The following is a 17,793-nucleotide window of genomic DNA, read 5'->3' as shown; positions in this document are numbered from 1 at the left end:
AAAAACAACATTGTAACCAACTAGTTAAAAAAAGGAACCCATGGGGCCCGTGAGTACATATCTATAACAGAAGTCAAGACTGATAACAAGCATGCCTATGTCTGCATATATATTCACACAGGTGTACAATTCATTTTCTATGATCTATTGGTTGGCACAAGCAGCTATAACTCATGTGCAGGAGAGGGCTACATGTATTATTTTCTCGAAGATTGCCGTCAGTATATCTTCAGAAACAAGTCGTTTGTATTGTAAGGATATACAGATGCACACCAAGCACTGCTAGACTTGACTAGATATCTTTCGGAGTTCACTCAATATGTGTATGGCAGCGGATTCCCTTGCAAGTTGAGGACGGTTGCTCATCTGCCCAGCAGCTGAACACTCAAAATCGACTCCTTTAAGTGTTACATTGGCAATGAAACCTCCTGTAAGGCCATCAATCAAACGTATTACTAGTGGTTACTGGACATGTTGGGTGATATATAGATTCTTAAAAGTATATAGAGAGTGTGGCTTGTCATTAAAGACGAATGTTTGCCAAAGAATAAAGAAAGTGTTGGCTGAAAAATGTTGAGCCACGTTTAGTGTAACCAAAATTTAGTGTTGAGAAGAGGTAAAAGTATCAAAACCAATTGCAAGTAAGGCACATTAAGGCCTGGATATCTATGGATGGAAGTCCGCTGAACTTACCATTTGAGGGAACTACATTGTATCTTGGCAGTATCCAGTAGTTACGGGAACAAATATCGTCTAATTCCTGCAGGCAGCACAGGTATTACAGCAGTAACCCAACATCCATCGGTGCAGATAATAACAGCAAAGAAGAGAAGAACCACTAAACTTGCCTGACATGGATTTCTTGAGGTAAGGACAGCTTCAGATAATCTCTTCCTCTTGAACTGCTGAGGAGACTGCCACTGCGGGGAACCTTCATGTGTGGCAGCTTCACATTGTGAAGAGCCTTTCAAGCATGTGTTGTTACATGCTTCAATTATTGACTCTAACCTCAACTTCACCTCCTTTTCTCTTTCTACTAACTGTTATAGGTCAGAAAATTCAAATACTAATTACTAAGGCAACCACAGAAATAACCTAATTGCTGTATCATTTCATCTCAGTTTCAGTATATTCTCAAATTTGGAATATTTGTTAGAAGTGATTCCAGAAAAAACAAACCTAAAAAGTGTAAGAAGTTGCACATGCACAGGAGACTTCATAAACCATGATACTTAAAAAACTGAACGTAAGTAGTGTTCTTGAAAGATAAATTTCAACAAATCCTTTCTTGGATATGGTCAACAGAAGAGATTTTCCCAGAACTAGACTGATCAGAGAACACCAAATACAAAAGAGATAATAGCAACAGCTGCTAAATTACTTGGCAGACAGATTGTCTATTTCTGAATTTAGCAAAATCACCAGTTGCGCCTTCTACTCTATTTTGCTTCAATCAGTGGTTCAAGCTGGTCTCACTGACTTTTGTACAAAATTTTTAAATAAATTTTTAACATTGAAAATCAAATGATGAAAGAAAAGCTGCTATACTATAAGGACACTCTTTGGAAAGTTCATGCTAGTCAATAAAATGGTGCAATCTAAATTCTTTTGAATTATGAGGAAAGGAGATCATAGATTGATTTCTTTAACATTCCTTGGGAACTGATAGGCTAAATAAAAATGATCTCCAGGTGAACTCACAACCCCCACCTAAAGACACTCGGAGATTGACCAGTTCTAAATGTAAATTGTCAGATGCAAATCCAGAAGCTTTTACAGATTGGTGAAAAATTTCAAGTGCCAGCCTATTTGTGGCGGGGCACATGCAACTTAGTGTGGATGATTTAAGAGAATTAGTTGCATCCATAGGAGCTAATTATTGATTCTCAACACCTGAGTTCTCATTAGAATTCTAAATCTTCAAATGAGGCTCTGTCAGAAGGCTCCTTTCTTAGCCAGCCAATCAATCAGCAAGATTAGCCTCAAGAGAAAAACACATAACAAACTGTCTGCCCAGGAACTTATCTGCTTGTGCATCATCATCTATCTGTAAGGCATATTTTTTCACTATTAAATAGTATTTGAACTTCTGTTATTAGAGATGAAAAATAACAGCAGTTCATAAAAAGTGGGATGCTTCATCCTCCAACTGAGCGGTATACCTAAATGCCCAGAATAACAGTTGCTTGTGATAGTGAAAACATTGAACAGCTCTTCCTGAGCCGAGCGCAGCTCTAGTTTCCCAAAGAGATGCTTTTGAAGTTGAATTTGAGATCTTACATGAGGAACAGGAAAGTATAGAGGGCAAGGTAATTTTTTTTCCAGCTGTTACATGCTGCCATCAAAACATTTTTTTTAAAAGATGCTGATTTTTATTAAGAGAAGCTCAATCGAGCATATTACAAGGGGGGGAAGCCTTCCCAAAGAATGAGAGAATGCTGGGAAGTTCCAAATTTTACTAATTTATCAGCCAAAGAATTGGCTGATCGAGAAACGAGGTTCCAATTATAATGAATAGATGACACAATGTCAGCAATACAATTAATGATAGGCTAGTGGCGCCAAGGGGGGAGCTATCTTTTGAGCACTAATTGATGACAGTCTTAGAATCTCCTTCAATAAACAACTTGCCATGGAGACGCTCTATAAAGATTTGAAGGCCGAATAGAAGAGCACTCACTTCAACAATATTTGAATAAGCAATACCCACCGGCCCTGCATAAGATAAAATAGGGTCTCCACTGCAGTCTCTGAAAACATCACTAGCTCCAACAGGCCCAGGACAACCTAAAGCACTGCCATCAAAGTTGAGTTTGATGCAGTCGCAAGGGGGAGGATCTCAGGTGGCCATAATCGGGGTTCTACACAGGCCCGCCATATTTGCGATTAACCCCCAATTTTCCTGAAGGAAAACACCCGATAGAGAGGCAAACTCCTTCCTGGTATGTAACCAACTCGAGATAAGGCCCACTACATGAGAAGCTGTGTTTTTCGGGGTGCTAACCTTGGAGTTGAATCTTCGGTTATTGCGCTCGAGCCATAGGCACCATGGGACATGCGCAAGGCATGCCAACCTAGGAAGGCGGATCCCCATAACCATCGCATAGGTTCCAAAGAGGTCTTGATGTAGCCCCATTTGGAGTCCAATCTTCTGGACGATCTTCATCTATACTTGCCAAAAGAAATCACAATGTAATAGAACATGTTGGACTGTCTCATCGCTCGTACCACAGAGGGGACAAGTACAATCGGGGGCTGTGTAGCCTCTGTTATGGAGGTTGTCAGAGTTGAGGATTTGTTCCTTTATAGCTGTCCACATGAAAATTTTGATTTTATTAGGCGCTGAGAGCTTCCATGCTAAGTTTGCCTTGTGCTCTTGCATGTTGTAATCTTGCTTTCTGATATGAGAGTAGGCGGATGTAACTGTGAATCAGCCAGTTTATCAACTGCATGCTCACGGATAGCAATGTTGTTGAGTCTGGAGCTGCCATCAAAACATTGGCATAGCTAGTGGCATAAAAGATTTTGTACAAAGAAAAATCTAGACTTCTGATTGTCAGTTACTCTGAAATAGATTCCATCCACCCTTAAGCATTCGTTATTCCTTAAAACATGAACACACAACACCTAAATTAAAATGGCAGCAGCACAACTTAAAATAGGGAATCTGACACATCAGGCTGCTCAAATGCTGTCAATCTCCAACTTAAAACCCTGAATGGAACTTGATTACAGGGCAGGGGTTGGGGATTTCACGGGCTCTGTCCTACATGAAATAACAACACTACCCTATAATTTTGTAATCATCATCAATGTCCTAGAGACATGAGAAGGGATTACAAGAGACAATAAGGTTAGAATTTCAATAAATAAATTGATGAACCATAAATGATTGAGAGGCTTTCCCTAGACTGACCTTTTTTCCTCCTTCCAGCTTACTGTCATTGTCCCATGAAGTTCAGAAACAAATGACATACCCAAAAAACTTAAACACTTCCTTATCCATCAAGCCAAGAAATAGTAATGTTCCTTTGTGTATCTTTCCCATTAAGCCCTTTCCTTCTACAAAAAACTGCAAACCCCTCTTGTCCTCTCTCCCAGAAATTTCATTCTCATTTCTCTGTTTCTTGATCGTTAATCATCCATTTTCTTGCTTTTTCCTCTGCACTTTTTATGCTTATAACTTCCCCTTTTTCTTTGAAATGGTGAGAAATCATTAAAAAACAAGAACAACAGTTATAAGATAAGAGGGGGTACAGCATTCACAACATGATGCCGGAGACAGGAGCCCTCTTTACCTAGTTTATCTGCCACATGATTGGCTAAACAAATAATATTAGATCAGGAGACTGAATACAATTGCATATCTAGAATCTGATCCTTGATAGAGTCGAACCACCATGGGACATCACTTGAATCACACCACCAATGTATGACCAGTGCTAAGTCACGCTCCACAGCCAAGACATGCATAAGAAAGTGCTGTCCAAATAACATGTGGATAACAAGAAGAGCCCTACATTCAGCTTCATTTGAGTCCACCTGGTCCAGAAGACCAGGGGAGGAGCCTAAAATCTCACCAGAAGCATCTCTAAATACACCCCCAGCAGCCTGTGGGACCTGGGTTGACACATAATTTATGTACTTCCTTCTGGCAGTTCTTCCCAAAACCAGCATCCATAATTTTCAGCAAAGGAGATGAAACATTGTTCAGAAGGAACTTTATCTTACCAACTCTCCATCAGATTTATTTACATTTTCTTTTAAATCTGTATTTCGTCCATTAGATATTTCTCATCAGTCACCTTTTTTGCGGTTTCCTTTTCAAAAATACTAATAATAAAAACTATTCAAAAAAGAGTTTCCCACTGGTATCAATTTTGGATTATATTAGTGTTTTATTATTCTAAATTAACTTACTTAACAACAGTTGAGCAGGGAGGAGAGCTTCTCTATGATGCTGAACTCACCCTTAAAAGTTGATTGCAACCTCATCTTCAACCCACCCTGCCCCCTGTTTTTTCTACTTGGGTCCTGATTAGGGCCCACCAGATATCTTGGATGGCTTGCTTGACTGGGCCTCAGAATTTTGATACGTTCTCCAGATAGTGCCATGTTATCCTACCAACTCTTTATGGATGCTTCGTAGCTAGTCACCCCAAGTGACAGCTAGACATAGTAGGCACTTTGAACAGTTGAAAATACGGGCAGATGGTTGAACTGGACATGCTAATTCAACTGAGATGCAAAACATTGGCGTCCTCGAGTGATCTTTCTGAAAAGGAATATCTATAGATGGCAAATCAATCAATAAGCATAAATTCGCACTCTTTGACAAAAATAAATAAACAAAGTCAAGACAGCAGTTGGCAGGAAGATGGACTTGTAGATTCTTTTAGGTTAGCAATATTCTCAACTTCTACTTATTTATTTTATTGCTTACACTTGAATAAGTCTTATGAACTTGATACAGTATAAACTAAAAAAGATGCATCTATTAAAAACTTATTTATGCTAAACCAGCCCTTTCATTCTCTTGAAGTTGGGTAAACTAAATTCTTATGACCATCACCAAATTTACAGCAGCAAAAAAGAAAAAAGAAAAAAAAAAAGAACACAAGAAACATGAAGAGAAATAGATAATAACGCTGAAAGGAAGCACACCACCAATCATTCACAAAAAAAAAAAAAAAGAAAAAAAAAAAAACCTTTAGTATTGTTTGAAGGTTCTTTTCACATTGTGCAATCTCATCCTCCAGATGGCGTTGCTGCTGATACTGTAAGGGAAGTAAACTTACTTGTGAGAACTTGAAGTATTTGTCATACTTCTTATATGAAATTGAAATTGATGCCTAAGAAAAAATCAGTTAAATAGAAGTGCATCTTTACCAATTCATCACGCTTTGTCAGAAGAGCTGATAAGGCAGTCTGGACGAGGTCATCTTCCTTCAATGCCAACTCTGCTTGGACTTTATCAAGATTTTGCAAAGAGACGTGGTCACCATAATTCCGAGAACAGAAGATTTCATTACGATTGTTGGAAATGGACTGGATAGCAACCGAGGGTAGATTGGGCATCAGCATTTTATCACAACTCATCATTCCATTGTCATGGATAACATTCTCACTCTTTAATTTTGGAGTTACAATTCCTGAATTACATGGCTTTGTTGCTGAAACATCCATTTCTGCCTGCCACACCAATCAACTTGCACATTAGAGTGATAATTTTGAGCTATCACTAGATAAGCTTTTCTTCTTTCTAGAAAACAGATTATCCATATATGAGAGGTAATTCTGTAATTATGAATGTGAAAGAGAAATAAGAAAGGGTTAAAAGAGAGAACGGAGACTTTAAAAGGCAAAACTGTTGAGAAACTAGACAGAGGTGATGATTGGGAGCCTTATAATGGTGAACTAGGATAGCAGGCACCCTGTTTATAAGTGGTGTAGTTGTCAAATAGAACTAAAAATACTCAAAACTGTTGAGAAACTTGACAGAGGTGATGATCGGGAGCCCTCTAATGGTGAGCTAGGATAGCCAGCACCCTGTTTATAAATGGTGTATAGAACTATAAATACTCTACCATACCTACTATAACTTTTACGAGCTTTGACTCTTAACAATACTTCGTACCTTCAGGAAACAAAATTATGATTGATAATTCCTTTAGGCATTTATGTGCCCTTCCAAAGGTAAAGTTCTTCATGTGAAGTGTTTGTCAAGGTAAAATTCTCTCGGCAGCGGTATTGAGAAGAAGAGGTCACCCCTCAGTGGATCCTATATGTCCATTCTGCAACTCTGAAAATGAAACTACTACCCATATTCTTCTCCATTGTAGCTTTTCTTGGAAGGTGTGGATCAGCATTCTTGGAAGGTTTGGTTTTCAGTTTTGCATGGCTGTTGATCTGCTTTCGTTCAGTAAATCTCTCATGGGTACCCCTATGCCGAGTCTTGGAAAGATAATGCTCTCTGCATGTACTAGTTTTATCCCGTGGTGTCTTTGGAATGAGCGAAATAGAAGACGTTTTGATGCAAAAAGTGAATCTTTAGACCGAGTTGCGGACAGAGTGGTTGGGCAAATATCAACTTGGGTATTAACCAAGAAAGCTTCCTCTCCTTATCTGGGTTCCTCCATTCGTGAAAATTGGAGAAACTTGGTATTGATGCACATTGGGAAAAAGCCTCCGGTCATGAGAGAATGGTCTCCTCCCGATCCTGGTTTCCTAAAGTTAAATTTTGATGGTTCGTCTCTTGGCAACCCTGGTATTCCTGGTTTCGAAGGAGTTATTTCAAACCATTCCGGTAATCAGCTCTTCACTTATGCCGGACCCCTTGGTATATCAGACTCTACGTCTGCTGAATTGCATGGTCTCCTCTCCGGTCTTCGTATCTTCAGAGATAAATGTAGGGGGTCTCTCCATGTTGAAGGCGACTCCAAAGTGGTGATAGGTTGGTGTGAGAATGCATCTTCTCCTCCGTGGAGGCATTGGGATACTTTTAAAGAAATTTTAGATATTACCTCAATTGTTCCTTGTATTTGGTCTCACATTCTAAGATCCGCTAATTTGGCGGCTGATGTGCTTGCCAGGCAGGGAGCTATCCTACAATCACTGGTTGTAAGGGACGTGCTCCCACAAATTTTGCAATTCTCTTCCGTTTTATTAATACATCTTCTTAAAAAAAATGATTGATAATTCCTTTAGTAGAATCAATATTCTGCTAAGCTTCCTGATAGCATATTAATTCCAATATAAATCTGCACTAATATTTTTCAACCTCAAATGTAAACCAAATGATTCACTCTCATCATTGCTTATTGTTAAAGTTGGGTCCAGGTATATCCCTCTCAAATGTAAACCCATGACTTCTCTTCACACTTATTTACATGAGACTCTTCCCACTAACACTCTCCTACGTGTTCAAGCTTACATAAATGGACAATGGGCATGAGAGGAATACAATATAAATTGGTTACAATATAAACTGATACAATCTACTTCGATACCATGTTTTTTTTTTTTTTTTTTTTTGAAAAAGATGTATTTAAATTAACAAGAGAAATTACAGAAAAGGAAGTACTTCGATACCATGTTAAAATTGGGTTCAAGTCCATCTCAAAATGACTAGCCATAAGAAGCCGTTTCCCAACTAATAACTGTATCACTTTTCTTAACACTTATCTATGTAATTAAGTGTATAGAGGGGCAATTTAGTCTTTGTACTAATCAACTCATTTAATAGAGATAGGGGATCAAGCTCGACACCCAACAAGACTCTCTCTCTCTCTCTCTCTCTCTCTCTCTCTCTCTCATGAAACTTGTGAAAAACAGAAAAAGTATAAAAAAGAAACATTTAAACATGCAATAGTGAATGATTTAAGGAAAATAAAATGGGCTCATGATGTATCTTCACGAGCGAGAGGAACGGAGCGACATATAGGCAATTTTAGGCGATTTTTCGCTTAACGTGCATCGTTAACCATCGTAACGTGCGCCATTAGTGATCGTATCGTGCGCCGTCTATTTTGAAATTGCTAATGTGCACCAAAACTCTCAAATGAGAGAGAGAGCTCTCCCGACGGTCACCCTCCCTACGGCGGGTGACCGGACCACCCCCGACGACCACCGCTACTCAAGCAAGGCTACGAAGAACCTTTCCGACGCCGATAGAAGGCTCGACGATGCTGCAACGAAAAGAAATGGAGGAAATATCTCTCCAAGGCGAGGAAGAAAAACTCACAGACGGTCGGATCCGTCCAGCCACAGCTCCGGCAAGCTTTCTGAGGCTTCGACAAAGGAATACAAAGGTCGCTAGACGACGGTCTCTAGCCGGAAGAAGTGAAATAGTCTTTTTCGCTTCAGCTACAGAAAATGCAGAGTTACCGTCGAGAGAGTCGTCCGAAATCAGGTCCGATGATCCATATCTCCTCAGCCGATGGATCGAAACTTTCATTCATTCGCTGGGAATGTCGGATCACGCACAGAAGAGGAACCTCCATTTTAGCCAAATTATTCATACCTGAGGCCACAAAGTCGGGTTTTGGCTGAAATGAGCTAGTCGTTGCACTCCAAAGCCTCTCCCCGGCACTAGCCACAACAGAAGCGCCAATCCGCCTCGATGATGCCAGAGTAAGATTTCCACCTCTCCTCCCAGCAACCCAGTGCCACCAAAACAATCTCCCCCCCACCTTCCCCTTTTCTGCTCCAAATAGCACCCCCTCCTCCCCACAGGCAAAACAATTCTCCCCCTCCCGTTGTAACCTACCAGCGCTGAGCTAGAGGGCAGCAACTTCTACAAGGAGGACCCAGTGCCACCACTCGATACCCCTACAACCCAGAGACGGAAGATTTCATCATTCCAGAGCCAGGGGAACGAGCTCAAGTGTTTGTGGCAACTCTCCACTCATAACATCACAAATACGACCTAGAAACCTGGGCCCAGATAGTGGAACTTGCCAAAGTGATGGGCACCGTCTTCACAGAGCCTCTCTCAGGAGATAACCACCCATCTGAGAAGTCAAAGAAGATGAATAATAATCAATGATTATTATCTCCTGGAATGTTCGTGGAATTGGGTCTTTGTGTCACCGCGCCTCCATTCGGGACCTCCTTGCCTCTACCAAGGCAAATGTTGTGGTTCTCCAAGAAACCAATGTGGCTTCTCTACCCCTTGGATACATCCGTGAGTTGTGGCATCTAAAGGAGCCCGGTTGGGCTTCAGTGGTTGCAGTGGGATCGGCAGGCGGTATCCTACTGATGTGGGACACCAGTACTACTGAGGTGCTTGATCGTTGCAGTGGCTCTTACTCCCTTGGCATCAAGCTGCGAGACAAAGGTTCGGGGAACATTTGGTGCCTAGTTGGTGTTTATGGCCCTACCAGACACCATGAGCGCCACCTATTTTGGGAGGATCTATTGAGGACTTGTCAGACATGCACCCCCCCCCCCCCCCCCCCCCCCCCCCCCCCCCCCTTTTTCTGCTCCAAACAGCACCCCCTCCTCCCCACACTCCCCCTCCCGTTGTAACCTACCAGCGCCGAGCTAGAGGGCAACAACTTCTACAAGGAGGACCCAGTGCCACCACTCGATACCCCTACAACCCAGAGACGGGGGATTTCATCATTCCAGAGCCAAGTGAACGAGCTCAAGTGTTTGTGGCAACTCTCCACTCATAACATCACAAATACGACCCAGAAACCTGGACCCAGATAGTGGAACTTGCCAAAGTGATGGGCACCGTCTTCACAGAGCCTCTCCCAGGAGATAACCACCCATCTGAGAAGTCAAAGAAGATGAATAATAATCAATGATTATTATCTCCTGGAATGTTCGTGGAATTGGGTCCTTGTGTCGCGCGCCTCCATTCGGGGCCTCCTTGCCTCTACCAAGGCAAATGTTGTGGTTCTCCAAGAAACCAATGTGGCTTCTCTACCCCTTAGATACATCCGTGAGTTGTGGCATCTAAAGGAGCCCGGTTGGGCTTCAGTGGTTGCAGTGGGATCGGCAGGCGGTATCCTACTGATGTGGGACACCAGTACTACTGAGGTGCTTGATCGTTGCAGTGGCTCTTACTCCCTTGGCATCAAGCTGCGAGACAAAGGTTCGGGGAACATTTGGTGCCTAGTTGGTGTTTATGGCCCTACCAGACACCATGAGCGCCACCTATTTTGGGAGGATCTATTGAGGACTTGTCAGGCATGGCTTATTCCTCTTATGCTTGTGGGTGACTTCAATGTCACTCGCTTTTGCCACGAGAAATCCCCGCCGTCCCGGAGAATCACAACCTCCATGAGGCTATTTGTTGATTTTATTGGCAGCTGGGACCTAGATGAGATTGCCCTATCTGGGAAGACCTTCATTTGGTCAAATGGCAGGCAGCCCCCTGTCCTCTCAAAGCTGGACCGATTCTTAGCTAGCAATGATTGGCTTCAGCTCTACAACAATGTCTCCAGCAAAGTGCTCAATAGGGTCATCTTTGATCATTGGCCGATTATGGTTGATACACATTTTGGCAGTTGCCCCCCCTCCCCCTTTTTCAGATTCAACAATAATTGGATGGCGGACCCCTTTTTTGATCTATCTCTCCAAGCCTTTTAGGAGAATATGACCGTTGCGGGCCCGAGCAGGTGGACCTTCCCAATCAAGCTCAAGATGTTGAAACTGCTGCTGAGATTTTGGGGCTCTGAAAAGAAGCCCTCTTCCTCAGCTGTGAGAACTAATGCCCTTGCTCAGATAGCCACTCTCGACTCTGTAGAGGAAGTCAGAGGTCTCTCTTATCCGGAAGTCTCTCAGAGGTATGCCCTTCAAGGGCAATTGCAGTCCTTTGCCCACAACGAGTTAGTGCACTGGAAGCAACGTGCAAGATTCAAATGGCTCTCCGATGGGGATGCTAATCCTAAATTCTTCCATGCAGTCGCCTCTGCACGAAAAAGGGCCAACCGCATTGCCATGATCAGCCTCAACAGTGAGGCCACCTCGGACCGAGCCATTATTTCTAACTCACTAGTGAATTTTTTTGCTGATTTATACTTTGATCACCAGCCCTTCCGGCCCTTCTTCCAAAGGGTTCACCTCCAGGTTATTCCATCAGCTGCAACTAATCTCATCGAGCTCCCCTTCTCTAGTCGGGAAATTGAAATTGCAGCCCTTGGTCTTCCTTTGGATCGTGCTCCCGGCCCGGATGGATTCAACAGAGAATTTTATCGTCGTTGCTGGCCCTTCATCAGAGAAGACATTTCCAGCATGGCCCCCTCCTTTTATCAGTATGGCATCAGATATAGGAGTATCGAAGCCTCTTTCATCGCCCTCATCAAAGCTCCCATCCGACTTCCGGCCAATCAGTCTCACTACCAGTGCATATAAGGTGATTGCGCGCCTCCTTGCTAGTCGTCTTAGGGCAATCCTCCCTATTGCCATTCACCATGGCCAAAGTGCTTTTATTAAGGGAAGAAACATTCTTGATTTAGCCATGACATGTCATGAACTTAGTCGTCATTTCAAGGTCCGAAAGCTTCCCAGATTCATCCTCAAGCTTAACTTCAAAAAGGCATTTGACAGAGTTAACTGGAATTTTCTGGACACCCTCTTGGGGAAGATGAAATTCGAAGAAAAATGGTGTTTCTGGATCCAAAGCTGCATCTCCTCTGCAAGTTATTTTGTCCTTCTCAACAGAACAATTTGTGGGTATTTTAAGGGAACCAGGGGAATCAGACAAGGAGATCCCCTCTCCCTCCTGCTCTTCAACGTGGTGGCAGAATATCTATCCTCCTTGATCTACTCGGCCAAGAACGTGGGATGGCTCCTCCCCACGACTGATTGCACAACCTTTGATATTCCGATTTTCCAGTTTGCGAATGATACTATTTGCTTCGAGGTTGGTACTATGGATCAGATCAGAAAATTGTGTGTCATGCTGAAATTTATTTGAATTGGCTTCCGGTCAAAACATAAATAGGGGAAAAACCACTCTTCTTGGCTATCACATTGATCCAGCTAGGCTTCGAGATATGGCGGACTATCTGGGATGCTTTGTGGGAAATATGCCAACTACATATCTTGGGCTCCCACTTTTTGATTCTCGGCCTTCGGCTCACTATGGTCCCCCCTCATTGAGAAATTTGAAAAGAGGCTAGCCACTTGGAGGGGTAAACTCTTATCAACAACGGGCGTCTCACTCTCCTCAAGTCTTGTCTGGTGGGGCTGCCAAATTATCTATTATCATTCATGCACTGTCCGACCTCCGTTTGCTCCAAAATTGATGTCATCCGTAGACGATTTCTATGGAGAGGTTCAGAAGATACCTTCAGATACCATCTGGTCAGTTGGAAGGATACTTACATGCCTCATAATAGGGAAGGATTGGGCATCCAGCCTACAAGAGAAATGAACAAAGCTCTTATGCTCAAATGGATTTAGAATTTCAACAACAAGCATAACAGTTTATGGAGGAATATGGTGAAGTTCTACCTTCAGTTTTCGGGTGCATGGTAGAGAGAGGGTGGCGCTGCTCGCCTCCTATCCCCGATATGGAAATCGGTTTTCAAGCTCCTTCCAGTATTCAGAGATGCTACCTCGTTTCACACGGGCAACGGAAGGACCCTTCTCTTCTGGTCGAACGAACGGTGTGGCCCCCGATCTCTCTCGGAGGACTTCCTGGGGCTGCATAGGGTGGCAAGCGATCTCTCTTGCTCTGTGGCTGATTCATGGAGTGATCACTTGTGGAGTCTCCCATTCCGTCGGGGATTAAATGATGAGGAATAGTTGGTTTTTTGCTCTCTCCTTACCAAACTCAACAGTACTATTATCCGGGAGCACTCAGTTGATAAGCTGATTTAGAAGCCCAGTAACAATGGCAGATTCACTGTCACTTCGGCTTACTCTCATATCAGAAAGCAAGACTCCAGTACTCATGAACACAAGGCGAATCTAGCTTGAAAACTCTCAGCGCCAAGCAAAATCAAATTTTTCGTGTGGTCGGCCATCAGAGAACAGATTCTTACTTCAGATAACCTTCATAGAAGATGTTTCACTGCCCCCGATCTTTCTTGTCCCTTTTGCGGTGAGTGCGAAGAGACAGTCCAACATGTCCTCTTACACTGTGGATTTTCGTGGCAAGTTTGGATGAAGATCTTTATGAAAATTGGGCTCCAACTGGGGCTACATCAAGACCTCTTTGGCACCTTTGAGATGGTTCAAGGGATTCTCCTTCCTCGGCTGGGCAAGTTAATTCTTTCGGCCTATCTTGCGCATGTTCCATGGTGCATTTGACTCGAGCGGAATAACCGAAGATTCAACTCCAAAGCTAGCACCCCAGACAACACGACTTCTCATGCCATCGGCCTCATCTCGAGCTGGCTTCATACAAAAAAGGATTTTGCCACTCTATTGGGGGTTTCCCTTCGGGAAAATTGGAATTTGATTATATGTCTGGCCCCAGTAGAGCTCTAAGTATGGCTATCTGGGATCCTCCCCCTTGCGACTGCATAAAACTGAATTTTGATGGTAGTGCTATTGGATGTCCTGGACTAGCAGGAGTAGGTGGTGTGTTCAGAGGTCACAATGGAGACCTTGTTCTTTCTTATGCTGGTCCGGTGGGCATTGCCGATTATAATACTAAAGGCGACTCGAAGACAGTTATTACTTGGTGTTCCAAAGACAGCCTCCCCCCTTGGCGCCACTGGCCTATCACTGATAGTATTGCTGACATTGTATCTTCTACACATTGTAATTGGAATCTCATTCCTAGATCAGCCAACTCTTTGGCTGATAAATTGGCAAAATTCGGAACTTCGCAGCAATCTCTTATTGTTTGGGAAGGCTTCCCTCCATTGTAATAGGCTCTCATGAGTTTTTGCCTTAATAAAAATCAGCATCATTTAAAAAAAATTATTTTAAGGAAAATATAGAAAAATATTTTGATAACTGCTACTGATGATAAGTAGTAAATTAAGTAAAAATGGTTTATTATTAATAACAGCTGTGACTTGATAAAAATACTATTTTAACCACATACTTTAATATTTTCCTCTTAAACATTTCAGATATCAATTCATAGTGATTTAATTCCTTCTATAGTCCAATATAAAATGATTCTGCATGAACTGCTATAAAAGCTTCTACTCGGTTTCAATAAAATATTTTTTTTAAGTTTCCAAGGCACTTATTTTGAAGCATTCAAACAATACTTAAAAATAGAAGAAGTTTAATGTCAGTTTTCCATAATGAGTTTCCAGAGGAACAACCTTACTAATATCTAAGACAGTTTCCAATAATAATGGTCCAGCATAAGCTATTTAACAGGACAGACCAAATGGAAAGTCCAGACTGTCCAGAAAGATTTGCTAACCCCATATGGTCTGCATGAGTTCCAACCCACTCACTATGTAGCAACCAGACTGGATTTCTAAAACAGTAACCATTAACATAACATTTTGGCAACTTTCCAACCAGGACACATTCATGACCAGTTCATGCTTTTAAAAGAAAGAAATGATTGACTCATCACAATATCATTTTGAGCAAATTTCCACTGCAGAATGTATTTTGGATATGCCATGATAGAACCAATATGTGTTAGACCATCATGCTACCATTACCAAAGTTAATGTCCACAAACCCAAACAACTGTTTGCAATAACAAGAAGAACTTCCTGAAAACTGAAAAATTAAAACCTGTATTGCAAAAGACAGTACATTTTGGTCCAACTCATTCTCAATGGTGTTTGAGCTTCTATATGTGATGTCAAACTCCTGAAAAGGTGTATCTGGAATTTTATGCCCCATACTTACAACTTCCTCTTTGGGTGAAGCCAATTCTACAAGAGGGTCAAATGACAGCACATCAACCATTGTATAATTCTCTTGAGGTTCATAAACAGCTGAACGTGACTCAGTCACGGAAGCATCGGATCCACCTTCCTTGATCAGAGAATCTGCCATTGGGCATGTGAACTCGTGAGAACTCCTTGGCTCTTCCAGGAAAGGCTGTGAACCATCCTGAATGCTTTGCCTTAAGAAAACAAGCAATCATCAAAAGCATCAGCATAGAAAACATCCTTACCCCTACATATGAGAGAGAGTCAGAAAAACTTGTTCCAGATTAAACAATACCTTAAAAACCAGTCAGAGATGATACTCATGTATGGTAGTAAATGAAAATATTCAATGACTGGTGTTGGAAGAAAACCATTTGTACTTTTTGTAAACATAGGACCTGTCAAGCTGCAGAAAGAAAACGTGATTCATCAGAAACTACACAATTGCACACACCGGGAAATATGAGTATGTAAATTGTTCACTGAAGAAACCTGTTAATAACATCTCTAATAGGAACTTGTGTGAATTCCTCACCAAAGGCTTCACTACATTGCACTATGTAAAATTGTGAAGTTGTCTTTGGCATACTGAAGGAATATACAGAGTGGCTCTCTAGAACACTAAGACTTGTATGTTCAACTCCTGTTACAAGGTAAATCCATGTCTTCCAGAAGTCAGACTTCAAATTCATTCCAGATTATTGAAAGAAAATAACCGTAATAACTGAGCCCAGCAGGGGTCAAAACGTGACACCAACCTGTTTGTTCCTTCACAGCAGAGAAGGCAAGAAGCTGAAGTTGATTGGCACATTTCTTTTTTTGCTTTGTGCTATTGACATCTAGAGAACCATCAGAAGTACAAAGTGGAACATCCAGGTTTTTCTCTATAAGTGACCAGACTCCATCAGTTACCGACGAGAACTGCAGCAAGCAGTTTTCATTTTCAGAGTCAACCACAAAAACCACAACCTTTGAGACTAGCCATCCCTGTGTATCAGGCGAATCTTTTAATGGATCTAAACTAATACAAATATTGCAAGCATCCATTATCATTTGCTCGGTGATTGAGAACTGTTCGTCAAGTACATCTGGTTGCTCATTGTGCTTTTGCATGAACTTCATAAACTGCAGTAAACTAGGCTTTGCAACCACCACCATCTTGCAGAAGGATTCAAAGTCAAGAAATTTCAGCTGGCGGAAATTTTTCCTGTGATAGTAGTTGTATAGCACCACAACTGCATGCATCTGAACCAAGGTAAGCCATGAGTACACCAAAGGCAATTTCTAGGTAATAGAGGAGTAAATAAAAAGCTAGAAGCTTCAACACAATGAAAAGAAACACTCATAACTTGTCATCTGGTTTCAGTTCTGCTTTACACGTCTACTCACCAAGCAAATGGCAGTGTGCTCAAACACAGTTCATCTGTTTTAAAATCGCCAGCAGTAATTTTTAGAAATAAAGAAATAAACTAACTGAATAACTGAGTCAAGTTGCTCTGTGAGCTGTAATTACAGTTGTTCTTTGAAGTGAATAACTGGAAGAAAAAAAAAATCAAATGGGTAATTATTTAAAACTTCCATTTCTCGCTAGCTCCCTCCAGTTTATCCCAGCAATCATCCTAATCAAAAGTAGCTATGCTTCCTAAATAACGAAGATTTCTCTATTCCTCTAGCTTCATATGAAAAATATTAATGAAATCTTGTCGCACACAAAATCGCAGACTATTTCCCATTATAAACATAAAGGAGGAAGCGGAAGGTCTGATTGGATTATGAGACATAGTGGTGTAAAAACTGAAACCAAAATAATCGTTCGGAGCCCGCCAAGCCAAAGTACGAGGAAAAGAAAAAAGCAAAAAGGCGAGACCAGCATTATTTCAAAATCAGAAGCCCAAAAATACCAAGCTGACAAAATAATAATAGTGGAGAACATGACAGTTTCAAACCACAGGGCAACTACGAACACGAGAAACCACCTGTCTAGCAACTTCTTTCTGTCGTTCGATGGATGGAGGTCCCTGAAAAGAGGACTTAAGGGGAAGAAGAGGATAGACAAGAAGATCGATTAGGGCTTGCACAGCGTCTTCAGTCGGAACTACTTGAGAAGAATCCATTTCTCTAAGAGCTACAGCGCTCGGTTCCTCCTCCGTAAAGCCACAACCAACGGAAGAATAACCTAGTGTTTCAAGAACTTTGAGTTTTTCAGAAGACAAGATACAAGATTGAAGAAACACTGCTCCAGTGTCTTCAAGCTCTTCGTCTCGGAGCCATAAGCATGCCACCTGCAAAGACGAACGAATGGCTCAGCTAAGGCGCGAAATTGGTCTCTGCGAACTTTGCACCTGGCATGACGTTCAGAGATTCCTTTGCCGTTACATAATGCGATGTTACCAATATGCCCTCCTTGAAGAAAAGTTTCCAACAAAAATTAAAAAATGAAATAAGTTCAGGGTAGCCATCTTTAAAAAAGCTCGAA

General features: G+C 41.8%; 1 protein-coding gene across 1 annotated transcript; it reads right to left on the bottom strand.

The window, feature by feature from the left end:
* Positions 1-10: 10 nt before the first annotated feature.
* LOC137961842 (uncharacterized) lies at positions 11-17,587 on the bottom strand. The gene is made up of 10 exons (XM_068808443.1): positions 17,294-17,587; positions 16,076-16,562; positions 15,810-15,960; positions 15,613-15,723; positions 15,196-15,511; positions 5,890-6,192; positions 5,709-5,777; positions 849-1,040; positions 694-760; positions 11-428 (listed from the first exon to the last, which is right to left on the bottom strand). Exons 1-10 carry the CDS (start codon positions 17,429-17,431, stop codon positions 283-285), a joined length of 1,980 nt encoding a protein of 659 aa, XP_068664544.1. The 5' UTR covers positions 17,432-17,587; the 3' UTR covers positions 11-282.
* Positions 17,588-17,793: the final 206 nt, after the last annotated feature.

This window comes from Aristolochia californica, unplaced genomic scaffold (assembly GCF_029961685.1).
Source record: "Aristolochia californica isolate CCGP_79_NKW_82.1479 unplaced genomic scaffold, dmAriCali1.0.hap1 SCAF_4, whole genome shotgun sequence".
Classification (NCBI taxonomy): domain Eukaryota; kingdom Viridiplantae; phylum Streptophyta; class Magnoliopsida; order Piperales; family Aristolochiaceae; genus Aristolochia; species Aristolochia californica.
The sequence above is the reverse complement of the archived record's forward strand: the minus strand, read 5'-3'. Positions and strand labels throughout refer to the sequence as shown.

Bases quoted from the DNA above. Each gene is read 5' to 3' on its own strand.
- LOC137961842 (XM_068808443.1), bottom strand. From the start codon at position 17,431: ATGGATTCTTCTCAAGTAGTTCCGACTGAAGACGCTGTGCAAGCCCTA. The intron at 16,563-17,293 runs GTGGTTTCTCGT...ACCTTGGTTCAG, and splicing joins AGAAAGAAGTTGCTAGACAG to ATGCATGCAGTTGTGGTGCT. The intron at 761-848 runs GCAAGTTTAGTG...TGCTGCCTGCAG, and splicing joins CCTCAAGAAATCCATGTCAG to GAATTAGACGATATTTGTTC.